Below are 12875 nucleotides of genomic sequence, written 5' to 3'. Positions count from 1 at the left end.
ATCTATCTATCTATCTATCTATCTATCTATCTATCTATCTATATCTATCTATCTATCTACCTACTTATCACCTCTACTCTCTACTTGGTATAGAAATGACCACAACATTCCTGGCAGGTAGTTTTGCCAAATCTAGTGATTGGGGGAAGTTCTTCCAGAAATCTTGAGCTATGTCTAACAGAATTTGAAACTATTTTGTCAGATTGCCCCCTTCATTAGCATGTAACACTATCTTAATAGTGACTGCTAATCCTAACTCTGTACTAACTGTAATTAAATGATGATTCTGGATCCCAGTTCCAATGTGGTAGAGGTTCTCCCACACTAACAAGTAATTCTCACACACCAGCTGGATGTCTTAACAATTCAACTCAATTCTGACACCATCTACCTGAAGGTGATAGCATCAGATTTCATTGGTTAAGGACTCAGTCCCCCAGGACTGTTGTGTCCTCCTCCCTCCACCCACCCCAGATGCCAGCAGCTAGTCCAGGTTGTCACTTGTACTTCTGACCAGTCATAAATCAGAAGTTCCCATAATCGCTTCCTTTAGTTTGATTAATTTGGGAGAGTGGCTTACAGAGTCAGAGAAGCATTGTAGTTACTAGATTACTGGTTTATTATAAAAGGATGTAACTCAGAAACAGCCAGATGGAAGGGATGCAAGCTGGGAGGCTCCCAGCTGGGAGGCTCCATGCCCTGTCCAGGTGGTACTCTCCCTACATAGAAGCTCACCAGCCTGGGGACTTTCTGAACTCTGTCTTTTTAAGTTTTCACAGAAGCCTCATTATATTAGCATGATTGACTAAATCATTGGCTATGGTGATTCAGCTTTCAGCCCTACTCCCCTTCCTGGATGGAGCTCAGTGAGGTAGGATTGAGAGTTCCAGCACTCTAATTATGGGTTTGGTTCCTCTGGCAACCAGCCCCATTCTTAGATGCAGTCCAAAAGCCATGTGTCATTAACACAACAAAAGACATCTTTATTATCTTTCTTACTCAAGTAGTGCCAAGGGTTTTAAAAGTTCTGTGTAAGAGACATTGAAGACCAAATACGTATTTCTTATTATAAATTATAATATCACAGTAATAATCAATAATCCCTCATATTTAGCATTTACAATGTGCTTTCACAAATATCTTGTTTGATCCTGAGGATAGCCATGTAGGAGAAGGGTGGGTAAGTGTTCAGCATTTCAATTTCACAGATGCAGAATCTAGACCAGGAGATTTGCCCAGGGTCGTGGAGCTGCTAAGTAACCCAGAACGCCACTACAAAAAGTCTCTAGAGGGAGCTGCTCATCCACTGAGGGGGCATAAAACCATCCACTGGGACCAGGAGCAAAATATTTGGATGTTTTTCTGTGTTTATCTTTATTTTATCCCTTAAAATTGTCTACATTTTGTGTTTGCTAATAATTCATATGTTTGAATGATAGTATGTATCTATTTCTTGTAAATAATACATATGTATTATATGATGAACTCAGGATTTTAAACTTTTTATTAAAGTATACATTCAGAAAAGTATAAATGGATTTTAAGTGCACAGCTCAACAAATTTTCACAGATAGCACAACCAGGTAAGCAGCCCCCAGATTAAGAAACAGAATATTAGAAGGGACACACAAACCTCCTTCCTGCTGCCTTCCAGTTACCACCATCCTTCCCTCAATTCAAGTATAACTACTATCCTTACCCCTACAACACAGGTTTGCTTTGCTAGTTTCTGTAGGTTATACAAATGATATAAAAAGAGTATGCTTTATGCTGAACCATGAAATTGTCAATATTCAACAGTTTTTGACCTCCATAAAGGCAACTTCACAAGGTTCATCCTAGTGCATTTTGTGTGTCTATTTCCTCTCCTCCACTTAATTTATATCTGTGAGATTCAATCATATTGCTGTGTGTAGTTGTATATCATTCATACACATTGTAACCAAATTCATTCCTTAGTGAGTCAGAAACTGCACCAGGTTGAGTTGTAGCACAAAGAAAACTTTTATTTGCAGCAAATAAGGAGATCACAGGAAATGGCTTCTGATGAGGGAGCAGAAGGCTGGCTGAAGACAAACCATAACCTGACACCCAGCAAAACTCCCCCCATCCCGCTCCTGGGTAGGATATGTGTGACAGTCTTCCAGGAAACTCCCAACTATCTTAATGTTAATGCTTTGCTAGAGGAAAAAAACAACCTTAACAATGGCAAGGCCTCCTGTATCCTGTGATTCTTCTTTAACATATGAAAGTTCTTGGGGCGCCTGGGTGGCTCAGTTGGTTAAGCGACTGCCTTCGGCTCAGGTCATGATCCTGGAGTCCCTGGATCGAGTCCCGCATGGAGCTCCCTGCTCGGCGGGGAGTCTGCTTCTCCCTCTGACCCTCCCCCCTCTCGTGTGCTCGCTCTCTCTCATTCTCTCTCTCTCAAATAAATAAATAAAATCTTTAAAAAAAAAAAAAAACAACAAAAAAAAAACATATGAAAGTTCTTTTGAAAACCTCCCTTTTTCCTTACTTCCCCTAACCCCATAGTATGTAATCAATTGTTCCTCACAACCCCAGTGCAGCTCTTTCTGCCCATGGGTCCTGTCCCCGTGCTTTAATAAAACCACCTTTTTGCACCAAAGACGTCTCAAGAATTCTTTCTTGGCCGTCGGCTCCAGACCCCAACAGCACTGCTCCAAAACCACATCAATTACCAAATTGTTTTCCAAAGTGGTTGCACCAATTTGCACTCCCACAACCTCACCAACCTAATTCTAGCCATTCCAGTGGGTTGTGGTGTTCCATTGAGGTTTTAATTTGTATTTCTCTGATGAATAATGAGGTTGAACACCTTCTTCATATATTTATAGGTCATACACAAGTATATTTTTGTTATCAGGGAGTACAACATAAAGAATTTCAAGGCTCTGGAAGACTAAGATATTTTCCTGAATAGTTTGGACTACTTTTTCCTCAGACCACTGTAGGGGAAGAAGTTCCCATTTCCAGTGCTGTGACAGGGAAAGGGGGCAGGGAGCAAACTGAGAGAGGAGATGAGGACTTCCCACTTATCTTTGCCAGGGTCTGCCCTGGGTTTGAGTAAAAGCTTGTTCTGTATCTGACACCCAGCTTTCTACCCTGATGTAGCATGTTCTTGGTCCTAGGACTCTGGGACAGATGTCCCTTCAATGACTGGCTGGCAAAAGCTGTTTTCACCATATTCAGAGCAACATACAAGTGATTCAAGTGCAAGAGTAGAGGGGACTTACAAGTGATAAAGGAAATTTTCAACTTTCAACATTCGTGGGCCTTATTCCTGGGTTCCCAGGGAAGCTATACTTCAATGTTTACCAACATCAAAATGACTTGGCAAAACCTCAAAACATGGGCTCTATTTTGCCCCAATCACACATTGTACATCCTCATCATTAAAAAAAATAACCAAAAAGGAGCATTCCAAAAAAAGATAAGAAAAACCAAAAAACCTCCCTGGTTCCTATCAGATTAAAGCCATGGTCTTGCACATACTAAAAACATAATATAACATCTGTAGCTTTCTGGAATGTCCTCTGTCATGATGATTTGTAACTATGTAAAAAAACTGAAGTGGGAGAGTGAGGTTCTTGTCTCATGGAGTGGAAGAATGAATCTTGCTGACAAAGGAGAGTGAGTAAAGCGATAGAGTTTTATTAAGCAAGGATACAGAAAAAGCTCTCAGTAGTGAGATGGGTCCCCACAAGGTTGCCACTGAGGGCTTATAGGGTTGGTGTTTTATTGAAGGCTAGCCAGGGAACTTCAATCCTTTTAACACCCCTACTGTTAGCACCACTGAATAAGGATTAGTGATAACACCTTTAATGGCTTACATCCTTTTTAGGGTCCAGTAATTCTTTTTTGGTCACAAGTAGCTGTTATAACAAGACCCTACCTCTGACACCTAAGGCAGGGTGGTCAGGTTCGTTCTCTTGTCTCTGGTTTCCTTCTACTTCCTCATTTTTGGGATTTCTGTGAGCCTGATCCTGTAGTCCCCTACCTATCTCTCCTTACCTTGCCCCACCTGTCCCTTACTCAAAGCTTATATAACCTTATACCAAATATTCCTTCCCTAGAGCACTCTTCTTTATGAAGATTGTGTATCCTGGGCAGCTGTCCTAACTAGGGCTCAAATAAAACTCTTTTCTCTTTAAAATTTTAGAAAAGGTTTGTTCAATTTTGTGTTGATGCAAGATTTAAAAAAAATCTAGTCCAAATTTTGTATTTACCTTGGCTAGTCATTTGGCCTCTTCTTGCACATTTTCAGTGATGGGGAACTCACTATGGTACAAGTAGCCCATTTCACTGCTGGGCCATTTGATTCCTGTTATGACCTATCTTTCTGTATCCTAAACTCATGGATACATGCTCTTCCCTCTGGAGTCACATTGGAAAGGTTTAAAGACCTTTACCTTGTAAATCTTTCTCATCTCTGGATGAAATGCTCCCATCTTTCAGTCACCACCTACACAACATGGTGCCCAGAGGCCTTGCCCTTCTTCTCACATTCATTTGAATGGACTAAAGTTGGTCAGTGTCCAACTTCAAATGTAGTGTGTCTGGGGTGATGTTCCGGAGGCCACTGCCTGCAGAGCTTCCTTGCAGTTGCTTATCTCTCTGCTAATACTTGTCCCTGATCCCCAATCCCTACATGGCTGCCTCCTCTGGGTCCTTCATGATTACACTCAGATGTCACCTGTTCAGAGTGGCTTTTCCCAACTAAAGAGCACCCCTCCTCACCAGAGTATCTTGTCTCCCTGTTTAATTCCTACATTTTCTTATTTATGCATTTGCTTAGGTGCTTTTTGTCTGTCTCCTCCTGCTCATGTAGGCTCTGGGAGGCAGGAACTCTATGCATCTAGTTCACTGCTGTATCTTCAGTGCTTGCAACAGTAACAGTGCTTGGTACCTACAAGACTCTCAGTAAGTTTTTTTTTTTTTTTTTTTTTTAAGGGAAGATCATAAGTGATGAGTCTAGGTTTTAATCCCCACAGTCTGATTCCTGAGTTTATGCCTGTTTCCCCCACCCCATAAATTATTTAACTCTGTCTTGCTTATTAAGCCTTCCTCCTATTCTATTAGACGCTACATGTCTGGTCTTGCCTCCACCAGCACCTAGCATTGGCCAGCCCCATATGTGGCCCTCTCTGACATACAGCCAGGCTAGGAGTGACCACAAAAGGCACAGTGCCTCTGTGGCCAGTAGATGGTGCTGTTGAAAAGAGAAAAGCAGTCCCCAGGGCTTTTAAAGGAGGGCTAGTTGGTACCAGACAGGTTGAGTGTGGGAGAGGCAGAGCCCTGCCAGCCCACCCCTTCTTTTTCCAACCACCTCTAGGTGAGAGGCAAATGTCCATGGGAGAGAAGAAAGAGCAGGAATGGGTAAGTTCAGGCCTGCTGCCCACTAGCCAAGACATCTTGAGGTTAATGATGGAGTGGGAGGACATGGGGATATCCCCCACTGTACTACTTCTCTGGCTAAGGACCTGACAGTTTTTGCTTATACAGGGTTAGTCTGGGGACCTGCCTGTTGATCTAGTGTTCCTCACCCAACACATACACATACGCACACCCAGAATGGGGCTGTGGAGGAGGGCAGGCAGTGGCACTAAGCCTTCTGGGTATGCAGTTTTTCAGAAAGTTCTGCCCATTCCAAACTTGGGTTGTGAATTCCTCCAGCATACAGTCTCATCTGCTTTCCCTCTGTGTTCCCATAGCGCCAAACATCATGTCCTATACATGCAGGTACACAGTCAGGGTGACAAACTTGTCTTGGTTTTCTGGGGACTAGCCCAATTTTAACACCAAAAGTCCTGCATGCTGGACAGCCTCTCAGTCCCAGGCAAACCAGGATGGTTGGTCACCCTATCAATAAAAGAAACCTCTTTTGTCTGTGCCTCAGAAGTCATACTGGTTGGCTGACTCTGAGAGTGCTTAAGACGTCAGTGTCGTTGGCCCCATGAACACAGGCAAAGAGCACAGCAAGGCCCAAGGGCTGTTATCTAGGGCTCATATGTCAACAGGAGATACAGATAATTACACACAAGGTAGCTGCAAGGGAGAAACAGACCCCTCAGAACCGGTGTAGGTGCACCCGCTGGCTCTTTGACATGGAAGGTTTCTGGGAGGAGGTGAGTTTTAAACCCATGGGCTGACAGACACAAGCAGAGGAAGAATCCTGGGTGAGAGGGAGAGGCAGGTGCAGGTGGAAAGGAGGCTGTGATGGGTTATCAGAGCACAGGTACATGGAAGAGATGGACCACTCTGGCCCAGGAGAGAAAAGAGGTCCAGAAGGCAAAGAAACAAGGAATAAAGGGAAGAGAGGTGTTCTAAACCTGGACTGGGAAGATTGGATTTGGGAAGTTGGTGAGGAGTTACTGTAAGGTGCCACTCAGGGATTAAGTGTTTGGGCCCCCAAAAACATACTAAGAAAACACCTAAATTTGGGGGAGCCACTTCCCATCACTTATCTCCTCCTTTCCTTTAGTCTCAAGCCATGAAGCACACTGTGCTGGTCCCTAGGGCCTCCCAGCAGTGTTCTAGAGTCCAGAGCAATTTTCTCTGTCTTCTGACCTCAGGGTCTGGCCTTCTGAGTCTTGCTTGTTAGGTTCCTCTGCCCCTAGGTCCCAATTTTGCCCAGGAGACCTAGATGAGCTAGTTGAGTCTTAGTGCCAGACAGGTTGGAAGGAGGCTTAGCACTTACACTTACTATCACTCCCTAGTTGCATTCCTCCAGTTCATGGGAATGTGGCACGTCCAAGGGAAGCTCCTGTCACCAGCAAACAGATCTCATCATAAGAAAGTTCTTAAACTGAACCAAATCGGTAACTTCTGTCTATCAGTCCCAACTGTGTCCTTTGGAACCTCACAGAAATCCAATCCCTCCCTCACAAAAGCACTTAAAGTACTGAGAAGTCCTCCCTTGGGTATTTTCTTTCCTAGTCTAAATATATTTCAACAGCTTCTAATATGAAAGTCTTCAGGCCATTGTGCTATCAACACGGGTCCCTTCCACCAGGGTCTCCAGAGCCTGGGTGGTGCCTCGCACAGAGCAGATTCTCCATAAATGTCTGTTTTCTTGACACATTTCCTCTTGACACGTGGAGCCCAGAGGCACACTCTTGTCACATATTGAGTTAACTGTGTCAAAACTGAGATCAAATCAAGTTAAAAGAAAAGAACAAAAGAATAGTTCACAAAACTGGAAGATTTCAAGCTGAAAGTGGCACTAAGCTCATAGAATGAGGGTTACAGCTCAGTTGATAAATCATGAGTACATTGATCTCTATTAATGATTAACCACTAGATGCCTACATTCCTTTTAGGGGAACAGTGTTGCATAAATTACTTGTTTGTAGCCAATAGGCTCAGGAAGCTGTGAGGTCATGCTGACGTGAAGAAAGCTTAAGTTCACTTATGGCCAGAGCCCACATTTTGGGGAAATCAGGATAGTTGTAAATTTCAGTTATGCAGCTATGGGTGTTTGGTCTAGGAGTATATTCAAACTATGGGCTCCAGTTTTGTTTTTTCCTTAGGGATTGTCAACTAGAACTTCTAAATCCAGGCTCCTCTTGGTAATGTCCCTATCCCTCTTTCTGAAAGGCTTGATCTTAACTGTCCCATGTCCTAGGCCCATGTCATTAGGGCCCTGATTCCCTCAGCTACAGTGTGCGCAGGGCTTGGGTCAGAGCTCTGTGAGCACGAGGAAGGTGTGGTGGTTCTCATGGCAGAGTTTGATGAAGGCCTTCTGGCTCCTTGACGTCTGTTCCTTCATCTACAATCTGTAGGTGTGTCTCCTTCCCATCTCCTGAGGCCTCCCCTATAATCAGCAGGCTGTCCTTTCTCTGATGTTGCTAGACTCTCTCTGCTTGTCTGCCCAGCCATTCTGCTCAGCGTCTGAGTGTCCCATCTTGGACTCCAATCTGTGCATGCCTTTAGTGCTGGAGAACAAAGACATTTCTTGGGCTTGAGCCAGGCTGGAGAAGTGTCATGACCCTCCATCAGTCCAGTTAAAAGCTCTACTGCTAGGAGGGGTCTCTGGAGCCTCTTTGAAGGTTGTGGTCCCAGGGGAGCATGAGTTTATTCCAAAGTCAGAAATTGGAAGAGATAACTTATTCCGACTAAGCAGGGAGGCAAAAGAACTGTGATTCAGGCACTGGGAGATGTTCAGGGACTTGGGATGTCCAGGTTTTGGAGAGGCCCCCTAGGCACATGTGGCCTGTGGAAAGAAGCTCTCTAGCTCTGTGTAGGGATGCTGCCTGCCTGTTCACCACTGTCTTTCCAGCATCTGGCACAGCACCTGCCACTTGGTAGGTGGATGAATGAATGTGAGGACAGCTCAGGAAATCTTTCCTGTGTGCCACAGGCACGTCCTCATGCAAGTAAGAACTCTGTTCTGGAGTTAAGAAGGACTCCAGTTAGAATCTTGACTTCACCACTTACTTGTTTTGTGAGGCCAGACCAGTTCCCTAATAAACAGAAAGGGGCAACACATGTACCCCTTAAGTTGCTGCCAGGATTCCCTCAGAGAATGTGCATAGAGCTCGGGGCCCGTGTTTGCCATTTGCAGAGTCAGTGAGTTCTCAGGGCTTCAGGTCACTGCTTGAAATCTTCCCCCAAGTTGCCCCCTATCTCCTCCTCTCTTGCCTTAGAAAATCTCTAAGATTAAAAGACTTGGGTGACTCCAGTGCTGCAAGGCTCTCAGGTCAGCCAAGCAGCTCTCCATTGGGCATACCCATATGGGCTGACTCAGAAGGGGGGCCCAGGGGAGTGAGTGAGGGGCCCCTTTAGCTCTTAGGAGGCCAGGGTCCAGGTCAGACCTCAGGGCACCACTGAGGAAGCAGCTACAAGTTCTTTGATGTTAGTCAGTCTTGCTCCTGCTGGACCCTTTCAGTGAGAGGAAGTGGGTCGACATGGTGCAAGGAGGTGACCCAGGCTGACTGGCTTTCCTGAAATCTGGGATGGCAGGACAATTTTAGTCCTTGAGTCTATTTATCTCAGAAGCATGCTTAGTTGCTCCTTCTGACAGGGATACTATGCTTGTAAGATATCATGGATTCATTGGGGACCCCTTCTTCCATACAACTCTCCTCCTCCCCATTTGAGCCCTTTCCTCCAAAAGCAAGGATCAGAGAAGAAAGAAGCCATACTGGCAAGAATTTGGATGTGAAGTTCTGAGTGTGGGCAGTTCCCAGGTCCTGATGGATTCTCCCAGGTGGGAAATATGTGTATAGGTGAGCCCATGATACATTGTGGGTGGGGGTGGAATAATCCAGGTGACCTTCCAGGAGGTCTCTGTCAATTTTGCTATTCTATGCACCTGTGAGGTCTGTTTTTCATTCCTACTCCAGATTGTCCAAAAAAAAAAAGGGAAAGGTAATCATCACAGGGATGGACTATGGTTGGGCAGTGGGGAGGAAAGAGCACACATCAAGTCAGACATCAGCCTTGGAATCAGCTTTATTCTGTATTTTACCTTCACCAGGGAGAAGAAAGCAATGAAGCTGGAGAGCAGACCAGCCTGCACCACACAGACACAAATCACATCTCTAAAGAATGTATGTGAAATTATAAGGCCCAAAGCAGACCAACCATCAAGCACAAAGATCAACCAGGACCCCAGACATCCCATCTCATCTGTCCTTATTGGCTGTTTGGATTCAATCATTTATATACTTTTGTTTCATTTTTAAAAGCACAACATCTAACATTCCAATGTCCAATCATTTGCTGTTCCTTTTTAGGATGCACGGACAAAGCAACCCAATTTTTTATTTCTATAACACCACCAACTTCTTCTCGGTATCCATGGTGGTGGTGGTGGTGATCAGAGCAAAGTCCATCAAAAGTCAGCATATTTTGAGGCTCGAGTGAGAGGCTGAAGCTCTGAATGATGAGTGGAAGCATCCTTGGCTGTTACACACTCAAGGCTGGATGAGTTCGTGCCCCATGGAACCTGAACAACTGCACTATTCCTACAGTTGAAACCTTCTACTAGACTGCTGAGAACAATAATTATTCACAGAGATTGATGAAACACAGACAGAAATGCCTTCAGAGACAACAGACCCAGTCCTGGAATACTGAAGAAACCGGGAGGCAAGAACAGGTGCACACAGAGGTACCCACAGGTGAAGGTTATCGTAGCACGGGCTTGGGTTAGGTTTTCATCTGTTGGCCATCTTCTTCTTGACCCCAGATGGCATTATGAGATGCTACTTTCCCTTGCCAGGGGGTAAGCACTTCTCCTGGACTTTCTGTGGACAAACTTCCACACATTTTGTCTGAGATAGCTCCTGACACGGCTCCACACACTGAGATGTGCATTGGTCTTGACCTTGCTGTGGGCAACTCCCTTGGTTCAACTCCTGGCACTGAGGAAGACATACCTCCTGAACTTGCACTGAGCACTTCTCTTGGCAGGGGTCCTGGCATGGGGGGAGGCACACCTCCTCAGCCTTTGCCTGGCACTGCTCTTGGGCCTTTTGAAGACATGGAGGAGGCACACATGGCTGCTTGCACTGCTGTTCATTAAAGGACATCCTAGGGTGGGTAACAGAACCTGAAACAAACATGAGATTTGAAATTAACTGCAGTAACAGTACCAGGCTGGGTACTGGGAGATGATGGGTGGTAGAAGGAAATGGGGAGTGAATGATTATAAACCATAAGAACTTATTTGTTTGCTGGTTTTTTATCCTTTTCTCTTTTCTATCCCTACTTCAGCTCCCTCTGACACCCATTTCCTAGGTGGGAATATTCTCATAGCTTTTGTATTGATACCCATAGCCCAATCATACCTGACACCCAGTTCTACCACAGGTTTTCCCTTCTCATCTCTTTGGCTAATCTTTTTGAAAATCAGGTATAAGAGACTAGACAGAATACACAGGATGGTGTGAGAGGCCCAAGAAATGGCAAACCACTAAAAATCAGTGGAAAGTACAGTCCAGTGGAGGAAAAGAACAGCCTCTTGAAGACAGAGGAGAAAGGGAGAGGGAGAGAGGGCACAGATGCCCCACTTACCTGTCTTCAACAAGACTCAACAAAGGACGTGGATTGCAAGGCCTAGCAAGGTAGGGACTTTTATATAGTGCCTGGTCCTGCCTCCTGCAGTAACTGACTGGCCACGTGGGTGATGTCCTAATTGTGGAGTCACCATAACGAGCTTCCTCTGAAATTGCCCATGGTTTGAGTCACTGCTTGGGATGCCTGTTAATCAGCCTCCATTTGGGCCACTGGGTCCTCACCAGACCTCAGCAGGGAGGGGCTCCACTCAGATCTCTATCATTAGAGGTAGCAGCAAAAGAATGTTCATAAAACGTTATCTCAGTCTGTTAAACTGGGACTGGGTTCCTTATCTGCCCAAACTGGTTCAGGATGTGGTGAGAGATAAGATCCACCTTACTCATCTTGTCTTCACCCATGGGAAGACTTTATGCCTAAGACCTGGGGTCTGTCTGGATCAAGGGCATGTATGGGCCATTTCAAACATTTCCACTGATGTCTCTTCATTGACCCTGGAAAGTCACACTTCCAGACCTATGGAAGATGGCTTGTCCTAAGACCCCAAGCACACAAAGGACATGGAGAGAGTGATTTTCCTACATAGAAGTCTTTAGGGAAATTTGAGTAATTTGTTACTCTTAGGTTGTGAAGTAGGGTGGAGGAAATGGGAGGGAGAAGGCAGGTAATCTTCATCTTCTCAACTTTGAATTATGACATTTCTAAAAGTGGAGTTACAGAGTTTTCACAGTGACCAAGAAAATAGGATGGAACAAGGTTGGTTTTCCTCCTTGTCTTCTGGAAAAACTTTTCTTAAAACTTAGGTCAATAAAAGCCACAGGGGATGAAAGGAAAAGTTTCAAAGAAAACACACCCAGTTTTCTCACTTCTGAGCCTCTGTGTGGGCTGTCACTTCTGTCTTGTGTGTCCTCTCTCTCTCTCTCTCTCTCTCTCTCTGTGACTTGTGAAACCCTAAACATTCTGCAAGGTTCCACTCAAATCTGCCTTGCAAGGGCCTTTGCTGATTACATTAAACCAGAAATGAATTCACCTCCTCCTGAACTCCCATAGCATCTATTGTTGGTGCTGTTTATATGATATTTACTATAGTTATTAGGAATTCCAGTTATCTTATGTATAAGATCTTATTACTACCTTGAGTTGTAGGTTCCTAGAGGGTAGGGGGCTAGTAAGTGGAAGATCAATGACCATTAATGGAGTGAATGCATTAATTAAGGAATAAAGAAGGTGAATGTAGGAGACAATTGGGAGTAGAGGAGGATCTCATGTATTGGAGGATGAGAAAACATTTGTTATAAAAGAAGCCCCTAGGCCATAAAGTGGTGGCCTTGTGCTTGTTTGCTAAAGTTGGTTGAACCCCAGGGACTTTAAAGATGATGGTGTCTCCCTTAACTTGAAGAAGTGTGTTTAGGTCATTTTCTAAATATAGTATTTGGCTAAAATCAGATGTTCCTTTAAAGGTTTATACAGTTTTTGGACGCTTGATCCCCCAAATAGTTTTTAAAATGTGAGCTGGGGACAGGCCAGGTGACATTTTGATCTTTAGGGATTGATGTAGCACCAGTGTAGGCACCATCAGTGTCTTGTAAGAGGCAGGTGCCAGTGGTGGACGTGGTCACAGGCTGGCTTCTGGGGGCTAGGTGAGAGTGGGCCTGGGTGGGATGAGGAGAGGGATTTGGAAGACCCATGGTGTATCTGAAGGGACAAGGTCATTTGGAGACTCTGGGAATCAGGTGTAGGATTGGGAGGCTCTCCTCATTTTCCTTCTTCTCTTTTTTCTTCTCTTTCCATTTCTCCTCTCCCCTTCATCTTTTGTATAAAATGTTGTCTAAGAA

The 12875-nt window shown here is 44.6% G+C and overlaps 1 protein-coding gene across 1 annotated transcript; it reads right to left on the bottom strand.

Annotated features, from left to right (window-relative positions):
- Positions 1–9502: 9502 nt before the first annotated feature.
- PRR9 (proline rich 9) lies at positions 9503–10672 on the bottom strand. Its single transcript, XM_032399133.1, has one exon. It carries the CDS (start codon positions 10587–10589, stop codon positions 10230–10232), a length of 360 nt encoding a protein of 119 aa, XP_032255024.1. The 5' UTR covers positions 10590–10672; the 3' UTR covers positions 9503–10229.
- Positions 10673–12875: the final 2203 nt, after the last annotated feature.

The sequence above is a fragment of the Phoca vitulina genome, unplaced genomic scaffold (genome assembly GCF_004348235.1).
Source record: "Phoca vitulina isolate PV1807 unplaced genomic scaffold, GSC_HSeal_1.0 scaffold130, whole genome shotgun sequence".
NCBI classification, from domain to species: Eukaryota; Metazoa; Chordata; class Mammalia; order Carnivora; family Phocidae; genus Phoca; species Phoca vitulina.
The sequence above is the reverse complement of the archived record's forward strand: the minus strand, read 5'-3'. Positions and strand labels throughout refer to the sequence as shown.